This window comes from Pteronotus mesoamericanus, unplaced genomic scaffold (assembly GCF_021234165.1).
Source record: "Pteronotus mesoamericanus isolate MK-2021 breed Mesoamerican mustached bat unplaced genomic scaffold, CSHL_Meso_final contig_94, whole genome shotgun sequence".
Lineage (NCBI taxonomy): Eukaryota > Metazoa > Chordata > Mammalia > Chiroptera > Mormoopidae > Pteronotus > Pteronotus mesoamericanus.
In genome coordinates, this window is record NW_026555285.1 from 27,792,313 (window position 1) to 27,819,110 (window position 26,798).

Here is a 26,798-nt window from a genome sequence, read left to right on the forward strand (position 1 = left end):
GGCCAATCGTTCACAAGCCCGAGCCCTTGTTGGCCTAAGACAGCGCGGAAGCGGAGAGTTAAAGAGTCTGTGCCTGTTGTGGGGGCAGGCTTGGCCCCTTCGGAACGCTGGAGTCGCCTTTGGGGACTTCTTTTTTATACACACCACTAGGTACGTTCTTTATAGTTCCTGACTCTTTTCTTGTCTAGAATTGGAAAGTTCTCTGTTCCCGGCTTCGGACCTGCTGCCCCAGGATGAATGGGAGCAGCGAGGGAGTGGGTAGCAGTAGATATGGAAGGGACGGACACCTAGAAAGAGTAATAGCGTGGAGTGGAGGTGACACCGGCGTGAGTGTCCTCCTGTGCTCTTCACCCAAGGAATCCAGCAGCACTCGACTTTCCAAGAAGCAGAGACTTTTTCTCTAATTGTAGCCCTTTTCGACTGGAGGTAATGCAATGTTGCCTTGTACTGTGGGGTTTTCAGCGAAAGGAGGATGTTTGAGAAGAGGCGACCAAAGGCGGTTAATTTCCTATCCCTAATCAGTCATACTTCCGTCACGGGAACTAATTTGCCAGAAAGGCACGCGTGCACAAAGTTTATCGTGTCTTGCTTGCTGTAAATAATTGCTGTTTAGTAACTGCAGCTTGATAAGGGAATTGCTGAGATGGCCGAAGGATGTCAAAATGTTGAGAGACTTGATATAGTGAACTAAAAGCTATAGGGATAAGTCCTCTAGTTGGAGGAATTTTGTGCCTATTGTAACATTTAGTTACCACGAAAGGAGACGTGAATTCATTCACATTCGTTAACTGGTACTTATAAGACATTTACGTTCACTGAGCTTGTTAATTTTACAAAATGATGTCACTAATACCCTACTTCTCTAGTTTTCAAGGTTATTTGGAGGATCACTTGAGAAAAATGTATGTGCTTTTTTTTTTTGTAAACTATATAGAAAAGCTCCAACAGCTTTAGGCTTTGAGTTAATTTTTGTGAAATGATTGTTGAATACACTTTAATTGTCAAAATGAATGTCTGTGGAACTTAGTAGTTTCATTATATACCTGTGATTTCGTTCTAGTTTTTTTCTCTGTGCTATGGGAGATGTCAAAGAACCAAAAATGCAAATAACACCGGAAACTCCAGGAAGGATCCCTGTTTTAAATCCTTTTGAAAGTCCTGGTGATTATTCTAATCTCCATGAACAAACTGTCTCCAGTCCTGTTTTTAAATCAACAAAATTACCAGTAAGTTACTCTTAGCTAGTGTTTACAAATAATTTTAAATATAAGTATCTACAAGGTAAGACGTTACTATGGAGCTTATATGACTTGCAATGTGCTTGTTTTTAATTGTAGTGTTCATTATAATCTAGTGATTGGGCTAAAAATAAGTGAGCTAGAAGATTTTTTAGTTAGCATTTCTCTTTTTTAAAATTTAATAAATTACATGTTAGCTTCCTGCAGTTGTGGTGTCTATAGTTGATGATATGTCTACCAATACCATATTAGAGAAGTTTTGTCACCTAACTATTTATTCTCATTTATTCAGCAAACATTATTTGAATGCTATGTGGCAAGTACAATGCTAGGCATAGAGGCATTGTGAACAAGTCAGGTCATTAGACACAAACTCTAAAGAAATTTATACTCTAATGCAGGGGTCAGCAAACTTTTTTCTGCCTAGAGCCAGTTAGTAAATATTTAAGGCTTTGCTGTTACAACTACTCCCCTGTGCCTGTATCACAAAAGTGGCCATAGTCAATATGTAAACATATAAACATGGCTGTGTTTCAATAAAGCTTTATTTATGGGCACTGAAACATGAATTTCATGTAAATTTCATGAAATACTAATATTCTATGGGGTTTTAATCTACCTTTCATAACTGGCAGATTGTAAAATGGGATAGACAGGACTAAATTAGCAACTTCCAGAGAATATGTGCTGTGGCTGGTGGTTAAGCACAAGGGTGATATGAAATGGAAAGTGCTCTTCTGGAGATTAGGGAAGGCTTATTTTTACTCTTACTGGCTACACTGGAGAATTTCTTTTGAAGCCTGATCTTTAAATCTAGTAGATTATCTAGAACTGCAAATTTGGTGGTTTTTTATGCTACATGTTCATATCAGCCTGAAACATGTATGCATTAGAGGAAAGTTTTAGTTATACAATTTATATTAAATCATTAATCTAACTTCACTGTTAATTGAATCATATCAAATCTATTAGTCTTAACCAAAAAAAAAAAAAAAAAAAAATTGAAATGACTACCACTTTGTCGTCAAAGCCAGAAGATATGGCATCTTTGGTTTTTAAGCCTGAATTTGTCAAAAATATATTCTGAATTACAGTTTAGGATTTGAATAAGAGTTTGCTTTAGTTAGATAGTTGAATACAGAAGGGGAACACTGGTTATCATGTATAATTATTTTAAGGATTAACTATTTTATGAGCTTTTGCAGGCACTTCTGTACTTAGATTTTAATTTTAGTTCATTCTTATAGAAAGTAAAGACCTTTGGTAACTAATAAATTTTTACTCTTACTTGGGCATCAGTGATACGTGTTAATTGCAGAATTTCTGTACCATTAATCTCTACTGTGATTTTCCTATTATATAATTTTAAAAGTCACCCAGAGGGAAGATCAGATATTGTAAAGGAGATACATACAGTCAAGTCAATTAATTTAGTGTGACTTGACTACTACTTGCCATTTAATTTTGTGGTAAAATCAAATTTAAAAATAAGAGGTATAAAGTTTTTATATTATAAACATTCACATTATTTTTGAAGTTGACACTGGTTAGCATTTTGATGAACTACTTTAGTTTGCTTTTACTCATAAGCTCACTTTCTTTTATGAAGACTCCAGGAAAATTTAGGTGGTCTATTGATCAACTAGCTGTAATAAACCCTGTAGAAATAGACCCAGAAGACATTCATCGTCAAGCCTTATACTTAAGTCATTCTCGGTAAGTTTTCCCTTCTCACACCACAGTGGAATAACATACTCTCACATGATGAGAGAAGGAAATTCCAGGGTTGAACATTTTTATATGTAAAAATATAAGGGAGGAAAAATTGTAATACAGATTTATCTTATCTAAATGAAAAGTAAGTTCAAAGAACTACGTCCAGAAAGATCCCCCTGCTAACAGTTCCAAATCTGGGTAGGAGTCATTTGCTTTTAGAGATAGCCTCTCCCTCTCCTACTTAAGGGACAACTCTGCCGATTCAGCACTTGGTAAAGGGAAGAGCATTTTGAAATTTGTACCTTTCTACATGACTGTGGCTTCTGCCATTGAATCGTTTTGTTTTTTTGGTGGTGTAGGATAAAACAGAAAGCTGTTTCATTGCCACGTACTTTTAGGGAAGCCTAAAAATCCCCTTTCCCGGTTAAGACACATCTAATGGAAGCATCTCTATTAGCAACAGAGAGGGCTTTTATAGACATCACCCAACTTTGACATAGGACACTTGGGATCTGAATTATATATTGTCTTGAATTCAACCTAGTAATCATATTAGCCTTAACTTCTTTGTTGATGTATTGTGTAGGTTTCCAAGCACTAGTGCACTCTTATTTGTTCAGCTTAATGATGCCTCATGTAATGAGAGCATGTACTTCTTTCGTGGAACAGACCTAGTTTTTGATTACAAATTGCAATAACTTCTCAAAAATTTTCTTTATTTTTAGAGAGAAGGGAAGGGAGAAAGAGAGAGAGGGAGAGAAACATTGATCAGTTACCTCTCACACACCTCCATCTGGGGGCCTGGCCCACAACCCAGGCATGTGTCCTGACTGAGAATCAAACTGGGGACCTATCGGTTTGCAGGGATGATGTCCAAACCCACTGAGCCACACCAGCCAGGGCTGCAGTGATCTGTAATTTCAACAGTTTTATTACTTGCCAGAGGGACTTTTTTGTTGTCAGTTTCATAGTCTAATTTTTGACATGAAAAAGTTGAATACTGGTATGACCAGCTTTTAATTTTTGGTCCTAAGATACATGTGTTGTTTGTCCAAAATAATAGGTAATCCTTTTATCTTTAGAATTCAGTCACAGACAAATATACACATGTTGACATGCTTTTGAAAATATTTGTCTGGCTTTTCTGTACCTTCCACTCTTGGCTTGGTAACTTGATGACCATTCTTAATTAATTAATTATCAATGGAATTATTAATTAATTAATTAATGTCCATCCAAAGGGAATAGAATGGAGAGTGAGCATAAAAAGATTTTCTCTTAAATCTAAATACTTTTGAGAGAGAAGGTAAAAAGAATATCTAAAGCCAAATGAGTCATAAATGAGACTAAATTTTTATTTCACACAAACTATATGCTTTATTTCACCTCCATATATTCAACCATGGGAAACTTATCTGTCAAGTCAAGAGATTTGTTGAACACTGAGGCACTGGCACTGTGAGGAACACTGAAGAAGTATGTGTAAGATACTAGTCCTCCCCTCTAGAGTTGATAATACCATTAACCAAAGTTGTGACACAGCATTCCTATATTTAGTAATAAATGATGTATTGTCTGGGTACATTTATGAATCTTGGTCTATATCAGTAGATATAGGGTAGGGGTAAGGAGTGGTTAAAGACCCTAATTTTAATTTAATTTACTAATGTAATTCAATGAATGGTTATGGCTTCTACCAAGGTTAGCAAGTATAGTTTTAAAACAGGTTGATTCATTCCTAGCAGTGAATTTGGTTCTCTCTTCCTATCTAATCCAAGTTCCCTGTATCAGTGCTTCCCACCCTTTTCATGCCACGCTACACATAAAAAAATAACTACAAGGCATACTGGTGTAAACAAACGAGTCTGTCCGTACAGGAGGTAAGCAGTCCTGAACCCCTTCTCCTCTAAGAATCCATTCAGGGCATACCTGTTATCTATATGCATCAGGCCAGTGTTCTGTAACATACACATAATATCAAGATACTGTACCATATATAACTCCTTAGAACCTTCCATGATCTTCAGCCAAACTGATTTTCCCTGCTTCCAGCAGTTACCTGAGTATTTCAGGTCATTAGAGTCTCTCTAATGAAGCAGGAAAAGGTTTCAGAATGTGGTAATGCTAGATCAGATTTTACAACACTATATGCTATTATTATTTTATACTGTCATTTTGACCTGGTTATCCTCAGAATGGCTGCTGTTCAAGCTGAGATATGAGGATTATATTGAAGTCTCTTACATAATTCCCTGTTTGAAAAATTCTTGATCTTAATTTCTGAAATGCGTGCACTGTTACATAAGCTTTATGAAGCCACAAATATAGACACATGAAAAAAATTTGAGAGGAGAAAAGGTGTCTTACTAATTTATTGATGGAAAGCAAATACTTTTTCCTGGAACAGATTAAAGAAATGGTCCTACAAGGCTAACTGCTGAGTCCTTTGGCAAGTGTATGCCTTGTGCCAGAGACCAGACATTTTATGTTAAGTCACACAGCTGATAAATTTTGTAATTATAATTGCATATTATATCAAAGTGAAAAGATTCATTTGAACAAAGTTTTTTTATTGTTGACATTTCATAATGAATAATTTTGCCTATTCATCTGTCTAAGGGTGATAGTTTCTATTTCAAAGAATGAGTTGATTCTAAAATTATGACTGATATACTTGGTTATAATTGAAGAAAATGAATTTTTAGATTTCTGCAGAATGAAATATTAATTTGTTGTGATTAAAGGATAGAATTTATTGAACTTCCATTATGCTGTTAATAGCAGCTTTTAAATTATTATCAGTATAAATCTTGTAAAAGAAAATATTCCCTTCAAACTGTGAATGGAATAGAGAGAGTTAAGTCTAACAGCACAATGCTGAATATCTAAATAATATCATTAACTAAATGTGGTAAGATTCCAATTTTTCTTTTAAAATGAGCTTAACATTTTCAAGAGAAAGAAATTATTTTTTTGAAAGGTTATTATTTTAAATGTTCAATCAGCTGAAGTAATGGCCTGGTTATTTTTCTTCTTTATCTTTGTATAGAATAGATAAAGATGTGGAAGACAAAAGACAAAAAGCCATTGAAGAGGTAACTTAAAACTGTTACTGATCATTAAAACAGTTAAGCACCAATTTCACGTGCATGCCACTTCTTTTAGGAAGACTCCCTTCAAATCCTTTCCTGTCCTATCTCCACACCAGCCTGCCTGTCCCCTGCTGTATGAGTGTCCCTCAGTGCTCCCATGGACCAGAGTTTTTCAGCTATTTCAGTGCCGCTCATACGTATCTACTACTGTGATCAATTCAGTGATTTCTCTCCCCTAGACTGAATTCTTTTTTGGCCAATATTGTGCTTCATTCATCTTTTCATTCTCAGGGTCTAAGTACAGTTTGTGCTTTCCTTGTGCCTTCAGAATATTGATTAGCACAAACTTCTGTTTCAGACTGGAGTTTATATAGAGGAAGTTGAATGGTTTTAGTCCTTGAAAATCCAGATTGCCATTGGGAATGGTTTTATCTTTTGTTGTTAATACTTTGGATTTTTACGACAGTATATTTTATGAAATAAAAATATCTCACTGATACGTAGAAAAGGTGTTTTACGGAATTTATTAAAATACAAATTATGAGCTAAGTTTTTCACTTTTGTTTCGTCTAAACAAAATTGAACTCTTCTTAGAGTGCAAATAAGAGTTATCTAGTTATTTTCTCAAAGTCTATACATCATGGCAACATTTCTTATTTTCTTTTTTCCCTTGCTAGCCCTCTCTGCCCACCTCGATTCCTTAGCTCTTTGTGGCTCTTCTCTGCCCCGAAAGACTTAACTTTCGGCCTGTTTAGAGATCAGGCCCCTCCTGTACTTACTTTTTTCAGTGTTGGTGATATCACCTTGTATTTAAGATACAGCCTATTTCTTCAAAAATAATTACATATGCTTTACTCCAAACCTTATCTACTTAATCTATCTCATAATTCAACATTTTCATTCTGATCCAATTACTTGATTCCTTCTCAGTTGATTATTCTGAGACTCCCATTTTCCAACATTTTGGAAAATATGCTTTCTTTTTAGAATCCTCAACTTTAAAAGGAAATTCAGCAGGAGACTTAAGATAAAGAAGTCATAGTGAAGATTAGGGTCAATGTATTAAACAAATTTTTCCATATACATATAAATATTCGAAATAGAATAAATACACAGTAAAAACAAAATTCAAACTGAAAATTAAAAATATCAGATGAAAACGAGGAACCTCTTCTTCTCCCATCCCATTTCCTATAAGTAACTACTGTAACATACTGTCATTAATTTTATGCATGTGAGAGCATGTGACCTTTAAATACAGGGTCTGGCAGAAGTAAGGCCTGCTTGAGTGTGGTTGGTAGGGTAATAATATAGCTGTAATAATTTATAGTTTTAATTTGAACATTCCACCTAAAATGTCATGGTGTGCTTGAGTGTGATATTGTTATGTTACAGAATCACATGCTTATGACTTTGTAATAAAAGATTTTGCAGTAAAAAAGGGGCGTTATTTGTGCCTGGCCCTGTCTTTCACACATGTAGGATCATCATTCTCATACTCTTTTGCATATTAATTTTTTAATTAGCAATTTTTCTTAGTTTTTTTTATTATAAGCACATACCAACTTTTAGTAATACCGTAGTATTCCATTGTATGAATGTATCATAACCTAACTCAGCCCCTATTGATATTTGTTTAGGTTGTGTTCGGTGTTTTTCTATCACAAATAATGCTTCAGTGAACACCCTTGTACGTATATCTTTGTGTAATTGAAATGGACTTGCTAAGTCAGAGGCTTGTGTTTTCAGTTTTAGTAAATCTTGCCATCTTGCCCTCCCAAAGGGTTGTACCAATTTTTATCCCAACTATATTATGATACTTCCTGTTTTTTCATATCCGCAATACTGGTTGTTATCAACCGTTGATTTTATGCTACTCTTATTACTTTAAGATTTTATCTCATTATTTGGATTTGTATATCTTTCATTTTGAGTGAACTTGTGTATGGCTTCACAATTGTAGGGGTTCCTTCTATTTCTTTTTTTCTTGGATTATCTATATCATAGTCTTTGCCCCTCCCCGTTTTTGCATCTTTTCCTCATTCATCCATAGGTTTAGTCAAGGAAACTTGTTCTTTGTTATTGGTATAGCAAAATATAAAGAGAATATTTTGAGTTGCCCCCAAAACAGAGAGGGAAGGGAAGATACAGATTTAGGCTTAATTTTTTATCTAGCATGAAAGAGGAAAGAAATGTATCCAAATGCTCTATCTCCATTTGAATATACTGGCCAGTGTTGTGCTGGTGGAATAGCTGGCTGGCTATTTGTGGGAAGGGTGTGAGTTTTAGTGATTGCTGCTCTTTATGATGGAAAAATTCCAACTGTGGCCAATTTTAAGTTACTAATGTTATACCACTGAATGGGAAAAGAAGCACAGTGTACAATTATATGTAGGAGTTCCACCATACAGATCAAAAGACATAACCTCAAGCATTGATATTGAGAAAATAGTAAAGTAATTAACAAACTTATTTACTTAAATTTAAGTGAAGTAATTAAATTATGTATTACCTGTATTTTTTAATATGATTTATTATAAGTTTATATAATTTTATTTTTTTAATTTGAGAATATTAATATACAATTTGATTTTCTTTTAGGGAGAAACTTTAATAAACCACTAAAATTACATTGCAAATAACCAAAAAGTATTTCTTTAGATTACATTATCATCTAGCATTAGCCAACAGTGAGGATACTAACTTTGGTCCCAATTTCTTTTGCAATATTTTACCCTGTTTGTTTTAAATTAAATTTATTGGGGTGACATTGGTTGATAAGATCATATGTTTCAAGTGTACATTACTATGATTCAGATTTTCTTGCGGCTTATTTTATTTTTAACATTAGCTTTGTACACAATTCCTGAAAATTTAATAAAAGATCTTGAAAGCCAATACAAGTCAGCTCCAGCATACCACTCATACTAGCTTACTTGTATATGTCTGTCTCCATTTATTCCAACCTCTTCTTCATCCTCCCTTTTGTCATTGCCACCCTCAAAAAAAAAAGTTGGGAAAGAGATTATAAATATATTCTCCTGTGTTTAACGCCCTTAGCTTAGTATGCAAATTTCAAATTTCAGTGGTTTATTTAGAGTATTAAGATTTTTCTTTATATATACTTTAAATTTCTTCCTTTTCACCTTAGGCCATTTGTGCTTTTAAGTATTAAAATTTTTTATTATAACTTTTAAGTCAGTATATAATATTTCTGATGGTTATTTGAAATTAACACAGGTACCTTTTATATTTGAGGGGAATTTATGTCTAACTGTATGACTTTAATCTTATTAGTTTTTCACTAAGGATGTCATCGTACCCTCTCCTTGGACTGATCATGAAGGGAAACAGCTTTCAGAGTATCATTCCAGTCAATGTGAGTGCACTAAAAATCATATGAATAAAAAATCATAAAATTATAAAAATCAGTGAACGTGGAGCAACATATAGTGAAGTGTTAGTTTATCAGCTTTGGTAAGGATCTTGCTATAACTTAAATTCCTGGATACCGTAGCATTTAACTATTTAAGAGCTAGAATTCAAAATTTGACTAAAATGTACTAAATTTGGGATTTTGGGCCATTCTATTCTGAATTTAACTTTTTCTTCATGACCACTGTGAATATCACTAATGACTGATAGAGGATCCGTAGATGCAGAAATAGTTGGTACTGCGTATAGAGCTGAGTTATTACTGACTTTTGCAGTGATTCTGAAGGTAAATTTTTAAAATGAAATCCTTGAATTGCTTTGCTTTTTTGCTAATTTGCTGATTTCTTATAACGGTAGAGGAAGGATGGACACTTGATCTCTGAGACAGTGTAATGAAGCTGACTATCTGCAAAATTAAGCGTATTGAAGGGCATGCCAGTCATCTTTAAAATATTTTTCCTTATGTCTAGGAAATGGTTAGCTTATATTTGCTCTCACTGTCCTTTGGGTTGTGATCCGTGTTCAAACATTACTTTGTGTATATGCATCCCTCATCTCAGTGGGATCACCCACTCTTCTATGTAACATGCATTAATTATGATCTAAGGAGAAGAGAATATATGTTCCATTCTGTATCAAAACCACAACAATAATGGGATAAATGGATTGAGCACTTCCCATGTGCTAGGACAGTGCTAAATGCTTTCAGTAATTCCTTACAGCAGCTTATATGAAGTTAAGTGCTATTATTATTCACATTTTATAGGTGAGAAAAACTGGTTTTAGAAGGGTCAGAACACGTTTCAGGATTACAGATATGACCTGGATTCGAAACCAGGCATCATCAGTTCAGAGTCTGTATCCTCAGCCATTACCAACTGTGATAGTGGATGTAGACCTCCTGCTACTTACTATAAAATGGAAAGGGTGACTTGATCAAATATTTCAGTTTCTTTAGACTTCAGTTTATTTTTAAAATAAAGGGGTTGGACTACATGGTTGTGTATTAACATCCCTCCCAGCTCTAAAATTCTGTATCTAAGTTGACATTTTCGAAGACACTATTTTTTCCCCAAAATTCTTTCATTTTTGATTTTTGAAGAGGTGAGTCCACCTTCTTATGTGATCTATTTAATACAATAATATCATATATCCAATATCCTGTTTTAGTGACAGTGATACAGGATCCAGAAGATGTGAAAAGCGCAAAAGCCCCTGTGGCGTGCTAGTCTAATCCCGCCCGCGACGACAGAGTGCAGCAGCGAGCAGGGCGGGCTCCAGGGCCGCACTGTCCCGTGTGGTGCTGCGAGGCCATTCTCTGTGTCGCACATTTCTGCACACCAAGTGACGTGTGTTACTGGTAGGGTTTTTCCCAAAGTATCTTTTCAAGGACGTTTGTAGTATGAGTATCCTTGGAAGAGAGAGAGTGAATCCCTCCACAGCAGAGAGTAGGTTTTGTGTCTTCCTCTGGAGCAGGTTTGCTCACAGCGTAGAAGGGAATGGGATTTTCCACAAATTGGCAGTTACAGAGTATTCATGAGGATGTAAAGTACAACATAGGAAATAGAGTCATTAATATTGTAATAACTGTGTGTTGTATTTGGGGAGTAATAGTCTTATTGGAGGATCACTTCACAAATGTCTAACCAGCTACGCAGTAGACTTGAAACCAATATATATAGCATGTCAATTGTAATTGAAAAATTAAAAAAAAAAAAAGGATTTCCCAAGTTTAGGGTTCCTCGGCTGTGATGAAAACCCACTGTGTGTGCCACATGCACCTGGGCTTCACGTCACCTCCTTAGGACTTATGGCCAAAGGGAACTGACATGAACGTGAAGCTTCTGCTGCCCGCCGTACCGGGAGCAGTGAAGTTCTCTGTCTTGACCCAGACGTCTCTTGTCTTCAGCCTCCTTGGAATGTTGACACATTATCTTGTCGTCGCGCAAGGAGGGTGAAATCTCAGACCATTCACAGTTCTTCACATATGGTAGCCGCTAACCAAATGTGGCTTTCTAAAATGAAACACATTTAAATTATGAATTCAGGTTCCTTGTTACATTATTCACATTTCATGTTTAAGATGTTTGGATTCTAGTCTAAAAACAAAGGACATTACAGGGTTTTTAGCCATGGAGTAGTGCCTTGTCTACATTTGCCTTACAGAAGAAGGTCATGCTGCCTACAGCAAAGAAGGCACTTGAATCTAGAATTTTATTTTTTACCCATTCTGGTAGTATTTAATAGACTTTAACTTATTTACCCATCCTACCCACTTATTTGCTCACCTATTTACGTATTTGGGTTTTTTAGGTTTCTGGGCTTTATTCTATAACTGTCTTTTAAGCTTTTGGGGGGACATTTCTGGACTCCTTGCTTTTCCTTTTATTTTGTTTATATTAGTCATTTTTGCATTGTAGTTTTTTTTTTAACCTGGTCATTTTCCAGTTATGAAGCTTAATATTTAGTTATTAACTTTCAATTTTTAAAAAAATTATTGCAGCTGTATTTTGACTCCTGTTGTGAAAAAAACACGGTTTTATTTTTCAAATTTTAGTTTTTGTCAAAATGATCTGGCATTTTAATTTAGACAATTTATCTGAACCCATTTTTCAAAAACATTGAGCAAGAGGGGATTTGTTTGGGGATGACTAATACTCATCTCAACCTTTTGAGGTTGATATCATGGAGAGCAGCTGTGCTTTCCGTAAAGTAGTACCGTATTTTGCTGTGTATAATGCTCACCCACATTTTTGTCCCAAACTTTCAGGAAAAAACATCTTTTAATTTTTCAGTTCAATGATTTATTGATCTACTTTTAGATACGTTTTTTTGTATTATAAAGGAATTTTAGCATTTATTACCTTTGAACATATTATGATACAAGAAATTTTATCTAACAAATAATTACAAAGCACAAGAACAGATACAAGGTATTTCAGGTACTACCCACATATAAGGTGCATCCTTATTTTTCCCTCAAAAATTGGGGCAAAAAAGTGCACATTATACATGGTAAAATATGGTAGTTGGTGCCTCCTTATTTGCTATACAGTAATAATCTTCAAATTTTATCTTTCTGTTCCTTCAAAATTAAAAAAGATAAACATAACAGAAATATGCCCAATTATATACTTATATATGCAGACATTTTTTAAAATGTAAAATAAAAGTTTCCTCTGGAAGTTTACTCTGGAAGAAGTAACCCTAAAGTAAATGAAGAATATAAAATGTAAGATTTTTACTTTAAATGTTTTACAGATATTAATGTAAATAATGAATCTCCAATTGGAAGAAAGCTGACCATCCATTCTGAGAAAAGCAATGGTGAGTATGAATATATTCTGAAAAGATGTATGTTCCACATTAAGCTACATTTAATTATAAGTTCAGTTTATGTAGTAACACTTTACCCTGGAATTGAAATTGCTTACTTTTTATTAATGAGCTATATGAGAACTGACTTTTAAAAATAATTAGAATTGATACATCCAGCCATGTTTTAAAAATAGCAATAGTGTGTTGTTTTTTCTGTTCAAAACATAGAAATTGCTTTTTAGTTTTGAAAATCTTTTTTGATTTCTTAATATTGGGAAATTTATCCTCAAATACAGGTTGGCTTTTTTACTCAAATGCCAGCACAACAACCAAGAGTTAATATGAGCCATTTACAGGTTTATATCAGTTCAGGAAAGTATGGGAAACCACTTATAGGAATGTGACATGTCATGTAAAACAATCCATAAATGAAATAATTCAATTTGTCTTGAACATCATGGGAGATGTTTGACTGGGAAGCACATTGTAGATTGCATGTACTATGCTTGCATTGGTTTATCCATGTTTGTATTTTTTTATCTGCTTGTTTCCAGCTGCTTGTCAGACATTGCTATCTCTTCCTGTGGATTTTAATATAGAAAATGTATTAGGTAAGTTCTGCATTTACTTAAACCTTTAATAACTTAAACAAAAGGTTTTGTTTTCATGGCTTTTTGTAAATAGAAATATGTGACAGTGGTTCTTTCTAAAGAAGTAGGGAAACCATCCTGAAATTCTTCTCTCTCTCTTTTTTTTTAACCTGGCCTGAATTAGCCTGTTTATCATAGTGATATTTACTATAGACATAAACTATTTAGGGAAATATTTTATTGGTGTTACTTATACTAATAATGAAGCACTCAAAAAAGAAAGAATAATTTCGGATTTTAAATATCACGTTATTAAACTTTGTTCTATTTATTGAAAATAATTCAAACATACAGTGCATGGTGGTTTTTAAAAAATCATATAACTGAGGTCTAATTGCTCTTCAAAATGACTAGCTTTGTCTTTTATTCTATTAACATTAAATGTAGGGGACTATTTTAGAGCCGATGAGTTTGCAGATCAGTCTCCTGGAAACCTCAGTTCTTCATCCCTCAGAAGAAAGCTATTTTTAGATGGCAATGGAAGTATCTCTGACTCCTTACCTCCAGCTTCTCCCAGAAGTCTTCACGGTAGTGCTCCAACATCACTTGAGGTCTTTTATTCTATAGATTTATCTCCTGTACGGTGTAGGAGTCCTCTGCAGACACCAAGTTCGGTAAGAAGTGTTTTAAAAAGTGCCTGGTTAGTTTGTTGTAGATATAATTGGACCTTGGTGCCCATATTGCACTTGAGAAGTAGTTGCCTTTTGGGTTTTATATTTCATAAGGATTATATTACTTCACATTTTGTCATTAGTTGGGAAGGTTTTTGGTTAGACTTTACAATTTTGTATTTAGAGATACAGGGGCAGGATAACCATATTTATCATGTGTCTCAAGGAACTTCAGTATAAGTTATTTACTGAATTATGTAAGACTTTCAGTGTGACACAACTGGACTGGTGTTAACAAAGTAATTTAATTAAAATTTTTCGTGAACAGCTGCTTAGTGTGAAATACAGTGGTTTGTTTAAACACAGTGCATTTATATTTTATTTTTATTAACATTCTGTTTCAAAATTTTTGTAACAATTTTCTTAACTGTTCTTGTTACAAGATGCGTTGATCTAGCATCTTTACTTTGGGGAGTGACCAAAATTTATATAATCTACTTTATAAATGTGTTTTGAAGATGAAAATAAATAGCATATAGTATAATACAGTTGAGGAAAAGAACTGTATAATTTTACTTATTTATTTTTATCATAGGGGCAGTTTTCTTCTAGCCCTATTCAGGGTAGTGCAAAAAAATACAGTTTGGGAAGTATAACCAGTCCTTCAACTATTTCTTCACCCACTTTCTCACCAATTGCATTTCAAATAGGAAAAGCACCTCTCTCAGGTACGTCTCATAGTGTAAAACCTAATTTAAAATTTTTATCAATTTTTGTTATGATAGAGGCTCTTTTTAGCTTGTTGTAACCTTTTAAAATTTAGAAACTTTTTTTTTTAAAGAAAAATTTACTTGTAAAAACAGATTCTTGGCAAAGTTGTACTCTAGTGTTACATACAGATGGTTTGATTAGCAGTATTTATATCAATCATTCTTAGAAAAGGAATCAAAGAAAGACGGCAATTTTAGAGACAAGTCGGTTTGGGGAATGCTTTGGTTTTGCTTCTGATCTGTAGGTTCACACTTTGGTAATTGTATTTCATATTTTGTAAATATACATTTGTTTGAGTAGGGTTTTTAAAGCAAATGCAGCATGTGGAAATAACTTATTTCTCTTTGCAGTATGTCAATTTCTCAAAACCTATATATAGTAAAGAAAATCGGAAAACTGAAAATGGCATTTTTTGTTAGTCTTTCCTGTGTGTGTGTGTGTCTCCACACATAAGGAGGGTTACATACACACATATACACTACGCAGTCCTCTATCCTGCTTTCTTACGGAGCATTTTATTGTGGGAATTTTTCATAGTGTTGACGGGAGAGAACCGGTTCTTCTTACTGATGCATATGAAGAATTACAGATCGGCAAATCTATTAGCATGCAATCAGAGTTTATTAGTGATCAGTTCCCATGGAAGAGAACAGGCCTAGCTAAGGTTGGGGAAGGGGGAGTTCAGGGCAAAGCAGGGAGGCAAAAGCAAGGGCAGCTGAAGGCCAGGGTGGCAAGCCCCCAAGTGGCCTAAGGCCAGGTGGCCAGAGAGCTAAAAGAGCAAGTCCTTTGTTCTGAGGACTTGTATAGTTGGTGGGATAGGAGTAAAAAAAGTTACACATTGATTGGTGGGTAAATGTGGTGCCAGCTTTCCTGGGGGGGGATGTGAGTACCCAAACTTAGGTATGTGTGGGGGTCTGCTAGCCCACATCCTATCTTGCTCCAGACTCCATTTGTTCATCTTGTAAAACAGATACAGATATGTGACAGGAGGCAGTTAAAGTGGGGGCAGTTACCCACAGTTATTTATGGGTTGCTTCTTTGGGCATGGGGGACCCTCTCCCGCATTCCAGGCCTTGGGGTGAAAGCACAGCTTCAAGGCTTTCTTTCACAGGTAGCGGAAACGCTGCATAGAATTTCAAGGACTTCCCTCCTTCCTTGCTAACACAGTGTTTTTTGTGATCTTGGGACACCTGGCAATATTATCGGACCAGGCTCAGGATTGCTGAGTTAGTGGGTGAGACATGTCTCCTTCCTCCTCCCTGCCTTGGTTTGCTATTCATTCTGCCTAAGAGATACATGGTGTTCCTGGCAGCCAGGACGCTAGATGCTGACCAGTAACAGCAGCGCAGTCTTGGAGTTCTTCCTATGCTGTCTCCTGCCTCAGTTGGTCATTCAAGTTATTTATTATTGTCAGAAACCGTAAATTTGAATCACTATGTAATACTCCATTTTATGGATGTACTATTTGTTTTCAGCTGTTGGTAAACATTCAAATTATTTCTGATTTTTTAGAATCACATAACTAGGGATTATCCTTGCATATACATTGTGTTATACATATTTATGCCCTTGGTTACATTTTCAGACGTGGAATCATTTGGTCAAAAGGGGTGAACATTTTTAAGCCTTGATGAATTTTGTCAAATTTACTTCATGAAAGGCTGCACCAATTGGAATTTTCATCAACACTGTGTAAGAAAGTCAGTTTTTCCCCATCCAGAAACACTGGTATTATCATTCTTTTTGAAGTTTGTTAATTTGGTACATTACAAAAAGGTCTCTTAATGTTTTAATTTTTGTATCTTTAATTATTATGACATATAATTCTTTCTGAATGTTTATTGGCCATTTATTTTGGGATGGGGGATTAATACTCAAGTATAATCTCCCAGTTAATGTTTTTGAGCTTCACTTGACCACAGATGACAGAAAACGCAGAAAGCAAAACTGTGGCTAAAAAGGGCAACTGTATTTCCTGTATCTATAGCTATTAATTTGTAGCTGTCCCCTGATTTGTCCAGTATCTTCTTTATTTCTATTGTTCATAGCAATATGAACAATATTTTTATGATAGCATATGCTTGTGAGGAAATAATTCTCAGAGTATTTTGTTAATTTGAAAAGATAAAGTGCCACAGGAGTTATTTTTGGAGAACCTCATCTTATTGAGATACATTCATTGTGCTATTGGGCTTTTTTTCCAATACAGTTTACATTCAGTATTATTATGTATTAGTGTCAGGTATACAGTATAGTGACTAGACAGTCATATACTTGACAAAGTGTTCCCCCTGATATTTCCCGTACCCACCCAGCACCATAAATAGTAATTACAGTATTATTGACTATATTCCCTATGCTGTAGTTTACATCCCTGAGACTCGTTTGTTGCTACCAGTTTGTACTTCTCAACCCTTCACCGTTTTCACCTAGTCCCCCAACCCCTCTCCACTCTGGCAAACGTCACCCTTCTCTCTATCTGTGAGATTGTTTCTGTTCTGTTTTTTCATTCATACTGTTCTTTACATTCCACATATAGATGAAATCATATGGTATTTGTTGTCTTTCTCTGACTTATTTCACTTAGCGTAGTACCCTCTAGGTCCATCCATGCTGTCGCAAATGGTAAGATTTCATTCTTTTTATGACCAAATAATATTTCACTGTATATATGTACCATGGCTTTTCTATTCACTCATCTATAGGTAGGTACTTGGGTTGCTTCCATATTTTGCCTTTTGTATATAATGAAATAAAAAGACAAACTGCTGAGTGGGAGAAGATATTGGCCAATGATATATCCAATAAGGGGTTAGTATCCAAAATTTATAAAGAACTCATGCAACACCAAAAAGATGATGTTTTTATCCAATTAAAAGATACGTAGAGGACCTGAATAGACAGTTCTCCAAAGAGGACATATAGATATGAAAAGATGCTCAGTGTCACTAAACATCATAGAAATACAAATTAAAGCCACAATAAGATATCACCTCACACCTGTCAGAATGGCTATCATCAGTAAATCAACAGACAGCAAGTGATAAGGATGTGGAGAAAAGGGAACCCTTCTGCACTGTTGGTGGGAATGTAGATTGGTGTAGCTGCTGAGGAAAACAGTATCAAGTTTCCTCAAAAAATGGAAAATGGAACTGCCTATGACCCAGCAATTCCACTTCTGGGAATATATCCAAAGAAACCCAAAGCACTAATTTGAAAGAATATATGCACACCTATGTTCATTGCAGGCATTATTATAATAGCCAAGATATGGAAGCAACCCATTTGCTGTTGTTTTTTAACCACAACATTTTACTTCAGTAAAGAGTACAACTGTTAATAGTAATCTATTTTTTCATCCATGAAACATGATTACCTTTTAGGAATGCTTTTCCATTTTTATGATTTTATAATTTAATTTTTCCCTCCCAATCTTTTAGAACAAAGGAAGATTACTTTTCATTCTCCTGATGCTTCATCTGGAATAAATGCTAACAGAATTAGTAATCCATGTATCAAAAGTCCTTATATAGATGGCTGCTCACCTATTAAAAATTGGTCTCCTATGAGACTTGAGATGTATAGAGGTGGTACTCAGTATCAGACCTCACTTATTCGAATACCTTTCACCCTTGAGACTCACAGTGAAGATGAAGAAGACAAAGTGAACATCCCTTCCACAGACACCTCATCACCTGCCATGGACATCGCTGGAGCCCACCTGCGGCAGGTGGATAGTGCCGCTTCTCCACACGGCACACGTTTAGTAGTGACCTCCATGTCTGTTACACAGAATCAGTCCAGTGCTTCTGCAGAAGTCCTAGCTCTGCTGCAGGACGTCGAAAGTGAGAAGGAGAACAGCACTGTGGATATGGTTGATCCTGTAGAGACAGCGGATGAGAACACGTGGATTAAGGAGCCAGTGGATAATGGGAGTTTACCCATGGCTGATTGTGTGAGTGGGATCGCCTTCAGTATTGAAAACTCTCATATGTGTATGTCACCTCTTGCAGAAAGCAGTGTCATTCCTTGTGAAAGCAGTAACATTCAGGTAACGTATGTTAATATTCTATAGTCCTTTACTTGCTTTCTTGGTATTCTCTAGCCTTCTAAGATTATGGTAAGAAAGAAAATGCATTAAATATGAGGACGATAGTATTATATACATTTTTAAAAAATAACACTAGGTGATATCAGGAGGGTTAGTTTTTTGTGATTGGGACTCATGATGCATATTTAATATTCACATTAACTGATATTTATTTGGAGTAGGAGAATATGAGAGCAGGGGGAAAAAATCAAGCAGCTGTTTTTACAGACTGCCAGAGTCAGGCACCTTCTCGGGGTTCATCTTTCTTCCATGTGGAGCTAGTGCCAAAGGGATTCCGTTTCCTATATAGCATTTGTATTCTGAAAATACAGTAGATTTGGTTTTTCCTTTTTATTATTTAGGGAGAAAAAAATAGCTTAGAATATTTCTGTGTATTTGTTTTGTACTTTCCTGTTTGAAAATGTGTTTTCATAACCAACATTTCCAGTTTTGCAATATCTATCAACAGGAAAGCATGATTTATTTGACAGATGGACTTCATAGCCAGCACTTACTTTCAGAAAGATGTTTGTTCCATTAATTGCCATTTTCTTTGAGCTGAGAATTTTGAAAGAACTTTAAAACAGTCAAACGGCAGTTCCTACCTGCCATGTCATAATAACGACAATATTGAGGTAGTTCTTACTATATGCCTGCTGTGCCTCTGAGCACTTTGCGTGTGTCAGTTTGTTTAATCTTCAGAGCAGTCCTGTAAATGGGTGTACCATTATTATCCCTATTTTACAGATGAGGAAACTGGAGGGATCAGAGAGCTTAAGTAAATTGCCTCTGTAGCTCATGAGTAGCAGAGCCAAGATTTGCATTCTGGCAGTCTAGCTTTACGGTCCATGCTCTTTAATCCAAGTCTGTACTGACCCATGAAATACCTACTACTTACCCTGTGTTCCAGTGTGCCAGGCACCCTTCATTTAATTCTCACCACAACCCTGTAATGCTTTAGTGCTGTCAGTTTTGGAATGCTAATGTGGAAAACTCACGGAGGGATTCTGAGGGACTCCTAATTCAGTATAGTCTTTTGCTCATATTTTTATGCCCATGTTGTATATCCTGTCTCCCAGAATCAAAAAAAAACAAAAACAAAACAATGCACCAGACTCACTTTTACCAATTTAGCTTCTAAATTTGGTTTCTAAATGTAAAAGCACATACAGTCAAACTTGGCTTTAAAAGTATTGTGAACTCCTTTTTCTCAGTGCATTTATAGCTTTTCACAGCATTTACAGAAGAATTATAAAGTACTTTTATTGAAATACGCCTTAATCATCCTCCCCATTGGAAGCCTATATCACTACTGAGTTGTCTTTACTCTGTCTGGACTTCAGTACTTGCGGGGACATTTCAGTCCATTTTAGGATTTCTCATACCACTTGTTATAAGCCTCTTCCTTACAGTGAGCTAAAATACGGTTCTGCGGTAGCTACCAGACAGTTTCCGTTTTACCCTTTGGGTCATGTTATAATAATGCCTACCTACTGATCATTTTGTAATAGTTTAAAAACATTTTCATACATTCTTATTTTTCTCCTGTAGAGATAGCTTGCGAATTCAAAGACAGCCATGTTTTCCCAGGACCTTTTGACTTGCTTTATTATGGGCAGGCGGACATCCGTGTATTGTGCACTGTCATCCAGGAATATCCCTTCACTGTACTGGGAATTCCTTGTACCTCTCCTGTGGTATTTTCTATATCTCACTCTTCTTTTTCCTGGTTTATTTCTCACTATACTGGAACACAGTTTTTGGTAGCTTTCCAAAGAGTACATTTTTCAAGATACTGCGTGTATCATCATGTATTCTTTATTCTTTCACATTTGAAAGTTTGGAAATAATTGTCCTTTGGACTTTGAAGGCACGGCTTCATTGATTCCATTCAGTATTGCTGGTGAGAGATCTGAAACCATTGTAATACTTAACTTTTTGTGTAGGATCTCTTCTCATCGCCCTTTCCAGAATGTAGGATCTTTTCTTTGTCCATAGTGTTCTGAAATTTCAGTGATTCTTTGGTGTGGATATCTTACCCTTTGTCCCGGGTACTCAGAGGGCCCTTTTGATCAGTAGACGCATGCCTTTCACTTCTTGGCTCTTTTCTTGAATATCAGATTTCTCCTCTGTTACTTTCACTGTTTTCTCTGGAATGCCTGTTGATTCTCCCATTTTTGAAAAAAATTTTAGTACATTTTTTATCTCCTTTCCTCAATTTTATATAATAACCCTTCTGAATTTTGTTTGTTTGTTTTGGCAGTTATTTAAAAATGTGTAGCATGGCTGTCAAAGGTTGTATGGTCTGGCCTTTTGCTTGCTTCGCAGCCTCATTTTGTTTCCTCCATTCTCTGTGTCAGTCTCAGTGGCTTTCCAGAGTTTTGAAGGACCACATTCCCGCTTGTCAAAGAACCTTTGCACACAGTGTGGAATTCTTTCTCACTTTACCTGCTTAACCCTATTTATTTTTTAGTTCACAACTTAACGGTCATGTCATCAAAGTAGCTGTCCCAGATCACATTGGCCAAGCCACGCACAGAGTGTGCGTCCTGATTCCATGGACATTTTGCATTCTTGCCAGTCAGACCATTAATCTAATAATCATGTGTTTTTGTTTATCCCAGAAGTTATTTAAAAAAAGAAAAAGAAAAAGTTTGGCAAGTCATAGTTACTCATTAAATCTTCATGGAACGGTAGCCGAATGAATGCATAGACAAGTTTAACCAGAAGGACATACAAAGTGGGAACTGTGGGCCAAGGTTGGGAATCCTGAGAAGCAGCTGAGGGAGTGGACAAAGGAAGCAGAGTCTCCCGGAGGGGAGAGCGGCCTCTGGGAGAGCGGAGTGTCATGGGATCTTTTAAGAAGGAAAGAATACTTAGCAGACACATACCTCGCTTTATGGTGCTTCATGGACATTGCATTTTTCACAAATTGAAGGCAAGACCCTCAATCAGCAAAAAGAGGGCAACTCGCTTTATTGTGACACTCCCTTTTTTCGGTAGTCTGGAACCAAACCTGCAATATCTTTTAGATGTACCCGTACCTTCAAAATAAAAGCAAGGGCTACAGGGTTTAAGAAGTGGTTGTTGGGTTAATAACAGGAGTACTTAGGTGAGTGAGCATCCTCAAGGTGGGGAGGTAAAAGGTAAATGGAAAGAAGGTAATGTAAAAAATACAGGGTCCAGCAAAAGTATAGCCTGCTTGAGTGTGGTTGGTAGGGTTATAATATGGGATAGTTTTAATTTGAACATTTTACCTAAAATATCATATATTATGCTTGAGTGTGATTTTGTTATGTTAAAGACTTATATGCTTATGATTTTGTAATAAAAAAAGGGATGTTATTTGTGCTGGACCCTGTATATGTAGATAATTCTTTGAAGACCTTAGATTTTATGAGACTTAGGGGAGAACACTAAAGTCCAAGATCTTTTGTAGTTTCTTGTTTGTTTGTTTGTTTGTTTTACTTTAAATGGGAGAAACTAGCATATTTAAATGAATAAGAAAAGGATGAGAGTAAAAAGAAAAAAGAAAACTAGGAATTGGCAGGGTAATTATTCATAATAGGTATCAGTTATGTGTCCTTTTCAAGTACCAGACACCAGACCAAGTATTTTAGGGTCAGAATCTAATCCTCGCAATAACTCACAGCAGATGCAGTAGATGTCATCTGTAAAACAGTGGTTCATTTTATACGTGAGGGAGCTAACGTGTGCAAGACAGAACAGAAGCTAGGGCTCTGCTAGGAGGATTAGCAGGGGTAACCCATCCGCTTTTGTAGGATGACAGAGGGCAGGGGGCAAGGATGGGCGTGAGTGCCAGGATCTGTAGCTGGGACGGCGCGGGGGCTGGCGTGGCTTTAAAAAACCTGAGGAATGTGGGCGTGGAGGGACACAAACTGCAGATTTCAGTTTCTTTCCTAGCTGTTCATTTTATAAACTTAAGAAACTAACTTCTTTGAGCTTATTTCCTCTTATTTATAAAGTGGAGATGATAATAGGATTATGGGCTAATACCATGATCATTGCGATTAGAGTTACTGTGAGCCAACTAACTGTTGGGTTTTCAGTAACTAGTGGGAGACCGAGTTCTGTCTGAAAAGTGGCGAGCGAGGGAGGCAGGCATGAGGGCTAGAGCACTGAAGCCAGGTTTCAAGGACACATCGTAAACCCCAACTATTGTCAGCTGTGAACCTGGAAGGTTTTTTAAAAAAATACGTCTGATTTTTGTGGGAGAAAAATAAATTCAATAACATTGTATAGGACGGCTGGCAGTAGAGACACCATGGAAAGGCAGCATAGTCCAACTGGAAAAATAGAGGCCTCAGAATCAGAACTAATTTGAATTAAAGTTATCTGTGGGCTGTGGGGTCTTAAGGCACGTTCCTCTTGACAGCGATCAGAGCATGACTTTGCACTCTTTTTGAGCACCTCATCCTCCTCAGCTTTAACGTGCTACCGATGCCTGCCTTTTTGTCTGCGGGGAGTAAGGAGAGGATTCGTGTTGTCTGGTTGGTACGTAGTAGGCGTCGACAGCAGCAGGAGTCTAGAAGAGAGCGGTCAGCCGCCATCGTACGGGCTGCCCATGGACCCTCTCCTTCCTCCAGAGTGGGACAGACTCTTACATGCCTGACTTACTCTCGACTGTAAACTTTTCCCTCGATGTATTCAGTTGTGTATTTAGTTTTGAGTTATGTAAGCTGGTTGTTTGGCACTGGTGAATTATAAAAGGGAGAATAATTGGCAGAGTCTCTGGAGGCAATCTGATAATTACGTTTTTGACCAAGTAGCTGCTACAAGATCGTAGAACAGGGAGTTTCCCCTGGGATGTAATAAAAGACTCTTTTTACATGTCACAAGGGTTTTGTTCAAATGGAACATGACTCCATAGTGAACACATACACATCCATCCTTAAGAACCGAAACATTTTTCTTAAGATGATAGAATGCACTCCCTAAGCTAGTCTGATGTTTGTGATGGCGGCGCATGTACACACCTTTTCCTTCCCTCTGCCCCTGATTTGCGAAAAAGGGCTTCAGGAATCCATGTCAGGTTTTGTGTTGCTTGGTGCTTAGCACTATGCAGGTAAATGCAGCGTGTGGACAGGACTTGGGAGCCTCAATGTTACCTCATTCTGCCTGACATTGTGAAAGTTAACCTTTCTGAACCTTAGCATCCTCATCTGTGAAGTCAATAGGGATGTAGTAAGAAGAAAATACAAACGTTATGATGTTGAGTGCCATATAGAGGGCCTGGTACTTTTTTAGGCTCTCAATAAATATATGAGGGCAGGCATCCCCCAAAACAAAATTTATAAAAAATTGTGTATTCTTACATATTTAAACATTAGTCACCTTCAAAGTACTCTCCATTTGACAAAAACCTATTGAGACATTTTTTTCCACTGCTCAGAATAGTTGAACTTGTCAATTTTGATACCTTTTAGTGCTTGTTGTTTTTTGTTTCACCTCTTCCACATTGGCAAAAAGGTACCCTTTGAGGACTATTTTGATCTGGGGAAACAAAAAAAAATTTGCTGAGGGCGAGATTGGGTGAACAGGGAGTGTGGGCCATTGTGGTCATGTCATTTTTGGTCAAAAACTGCTGAACACCCAGAGTGGTGTGGGCAGGTGCTCTCATAAGTCACCCATCATGAAATGGGCAAATGCATTGTATTAAAAAAAATTCACTGAAGGCGAATGCAGCCTCTCATGATAATGCCAGCTGGTGTACTGATGCAGATGGGTTCCTAGAACACACACCTAGCCAGGGAAAGCCTGTAAGAGACCCACCCTCCAGAAGATAATTTCAGGTTTTTTGGGTCCCCCCTTGTATGTACAAAAACCAAAGTTTGCTTTTTTTCTTTTGCTCTACTGGGCTGTAATGATATATACTAGAATGCTACAATTTCAATTAAAAGTTGAACAGAGAGAGAGAAAGGGAGGAAGGGAAGGAGAAGGAAAGGGAGAGAAAGAAACAATTTGTTGTTCCACTTATGTTTGCATTCGTTGGTTGATTCTTGTATGTGCTATGTGCCTTAACTGGGTATTGAACCTGCAACCTTGGGATATTGGGATGATTCTAACCAACTGAGTACCTGGCCAGAGCTGAAGAGCCAGTTCTATGTAGAATTACCTTATATGTTTATATATTACTTTTAAATTTCATTCAGTATGATCAGTATTAAATATTATAATTGTTTTTCAGTTGTGAATAGTAATTCACTTAAATATTTTTTAATATATTTATATAATTCATATATTTTATGTATATGAAAAATACATTTTATAAATACTGTTAAGTTTACATATTTAAACATAAAAGGTCCTCAAAATAAATGTTGTGGATAGGTGAATTAGTTTGCAATATTATCCTTAGTGTGTTTTTCCCCCTTCTCATTCCTGTCAGATGGATAGTGGCTATAATACACAGAATTGTGGAAGCAATATTATGGATACAGTTGGAGCAGAAAGTTACTGCAAAGAAAGTGATGCACAAGCCTTGGAAGTTGAGACCAAACCTCAAGTTTTTAATACAAAGGTATGGAAAAAAACAGAAAGCTTGATGTGGTTGTAGGTTTTAAGTGTTCACTAAATGTGACTTTTTGGTTTATTTTTTTCCCTTCATTTTGCTTATAATTTTTAATTATCGTATTTATACCTCATCCCTCAGGTCATGTAAGAACAAAAGGTGATTTTTAAATGGAAACACTTCATTTTCCCAACTCTTTTGCTATGAGAATAAAGGAGGAGGTCGGAGAGGGAGAGATAGTCCTGATTTGGAATTGGTACTTGAAAACTAAAAGGGAACAGGAATAGGGGGTGCCAGAGAGGAGGGTTAGATGTTTTTGCCCCTAATATTGTCTCAAAGCTAAACATAAAGAATTTTGATTATTAAAGAATGTAGTAGTGCAATTGAGAGGCAACACATCAAGTTAAGAACACTCGGGTAAGGGCTCTTAAAATTCAAACGCCTTAATAAATTTTTGAATTCTGAATGAGAACACATATATAATATTTATAATTTATACAAAATATAGTTAATAATGACATTTACTGAACCTTCTAGATAGGAGGGTTATAGCTGTATGTTCACCTTTGAAGAAACCCTTTAGGCACTATCAGGAGAACCTTTACTTTTTTTAATAATTTTTTTTTTTTAAGATTTTATTTATTTTTAGGGAGAGGGGTAGGGAAGCAGAAAGGGAGAGAAACGATGATTGGTTGCCTCCCAAACACCCCCAACCAGAGACCTGGCCTGGAGCCCAAGCATGTGCTCTGACCAGGAACTGAACTGGCGGCCTTTTGCTTTGTGGGGTGATGCTCAACCAACTGAGCTATGCCAGCCATGGCAAGAGAATCTTCAATTTTTTGAATGCCAATTTATTAATGAACACAGCAAATATCAGCAGGTGTGCTACTGAACATAACTCTCCAAATGAGAGTAAGATTTAATACAGAGCCAACCTTCTTTCCCTTTCCCCCATTTTGTCACAAGATGGGGCTGTAGCTGTCCATATAATAGATACAAGAAATAGTTTTTGATACTAAATATTGATTTGTAAAAATCTGTATCTTCACTGTCCCTTTAGACTATGCATTTGGGTTTTAAAAAGTTCTCATAATAGTTGCTTCCTTCAAATAGTCCCATTTAAACTGAAAATAAGGTATTCTTTTCACAGCAAAACCACACAACACAGAGGTGTTGGATGAAAACAGCAAGTCCTCAGTGCAGCAGTCCACAGAACTCCTCTCTCGGAACCAAAGCCTATTGTTGAGTAGCTCCTTACATATTTTTTACGCACAGGATCAAATAACGTGACCATGATTGGGGAAAAATTGCTTCAACTAACATGCCTAGCTTTTTCTTTCCCTCC

At 36.2% G+C, this 26,798-nt stretch overlaps 1 protein-coding gene across 2 annotated transcripts; it reads left to right on the plus strand.

The window, feature by feature from the left end:
* The first annotated feature begins 137 nt into the window (after positions 1-137).
* BORA (BORA aurora kinase A activator) lies at positions 138-26,798 on the plus strand. Of its 2 annotated transcripts, XM_054586416.1 has the most exons (12): positions 138-150; positions 1,061-1,226; positions 2,848-2,954; positions 6,004-6,049; positions 9,344-9,425; positions 12,743-12,808; positions 13,354-13,410; positions 13,837-14,063; positions 14,656-14,788; positions 18,272-18,882; positions 25,331-25,462; positions 26,604-26,798. In XM_054586416.1, the coding sequence occupies exons 2-12, from the start codon at positions 1,077-1,079 to the stop codon at positions 26,697-26,699; spliced, it is 1,707 nt and encodes a 568-aa protein (XP_054442391.1). In that variant the 5' UTR covers positions 138-150; positions 1,061-1,076; the 3' UTR covers positions 26,700-26,798. The 2 variants fall into 2 exon arrangements, with proteins under 2 accessions (XP_054442391.1, XP_054442392.1); XM_054586417.1 differs by lacking the exons at positions 138-150; positions 2,848-2,954 and having other exon boundaries at positions 1,113-1,226.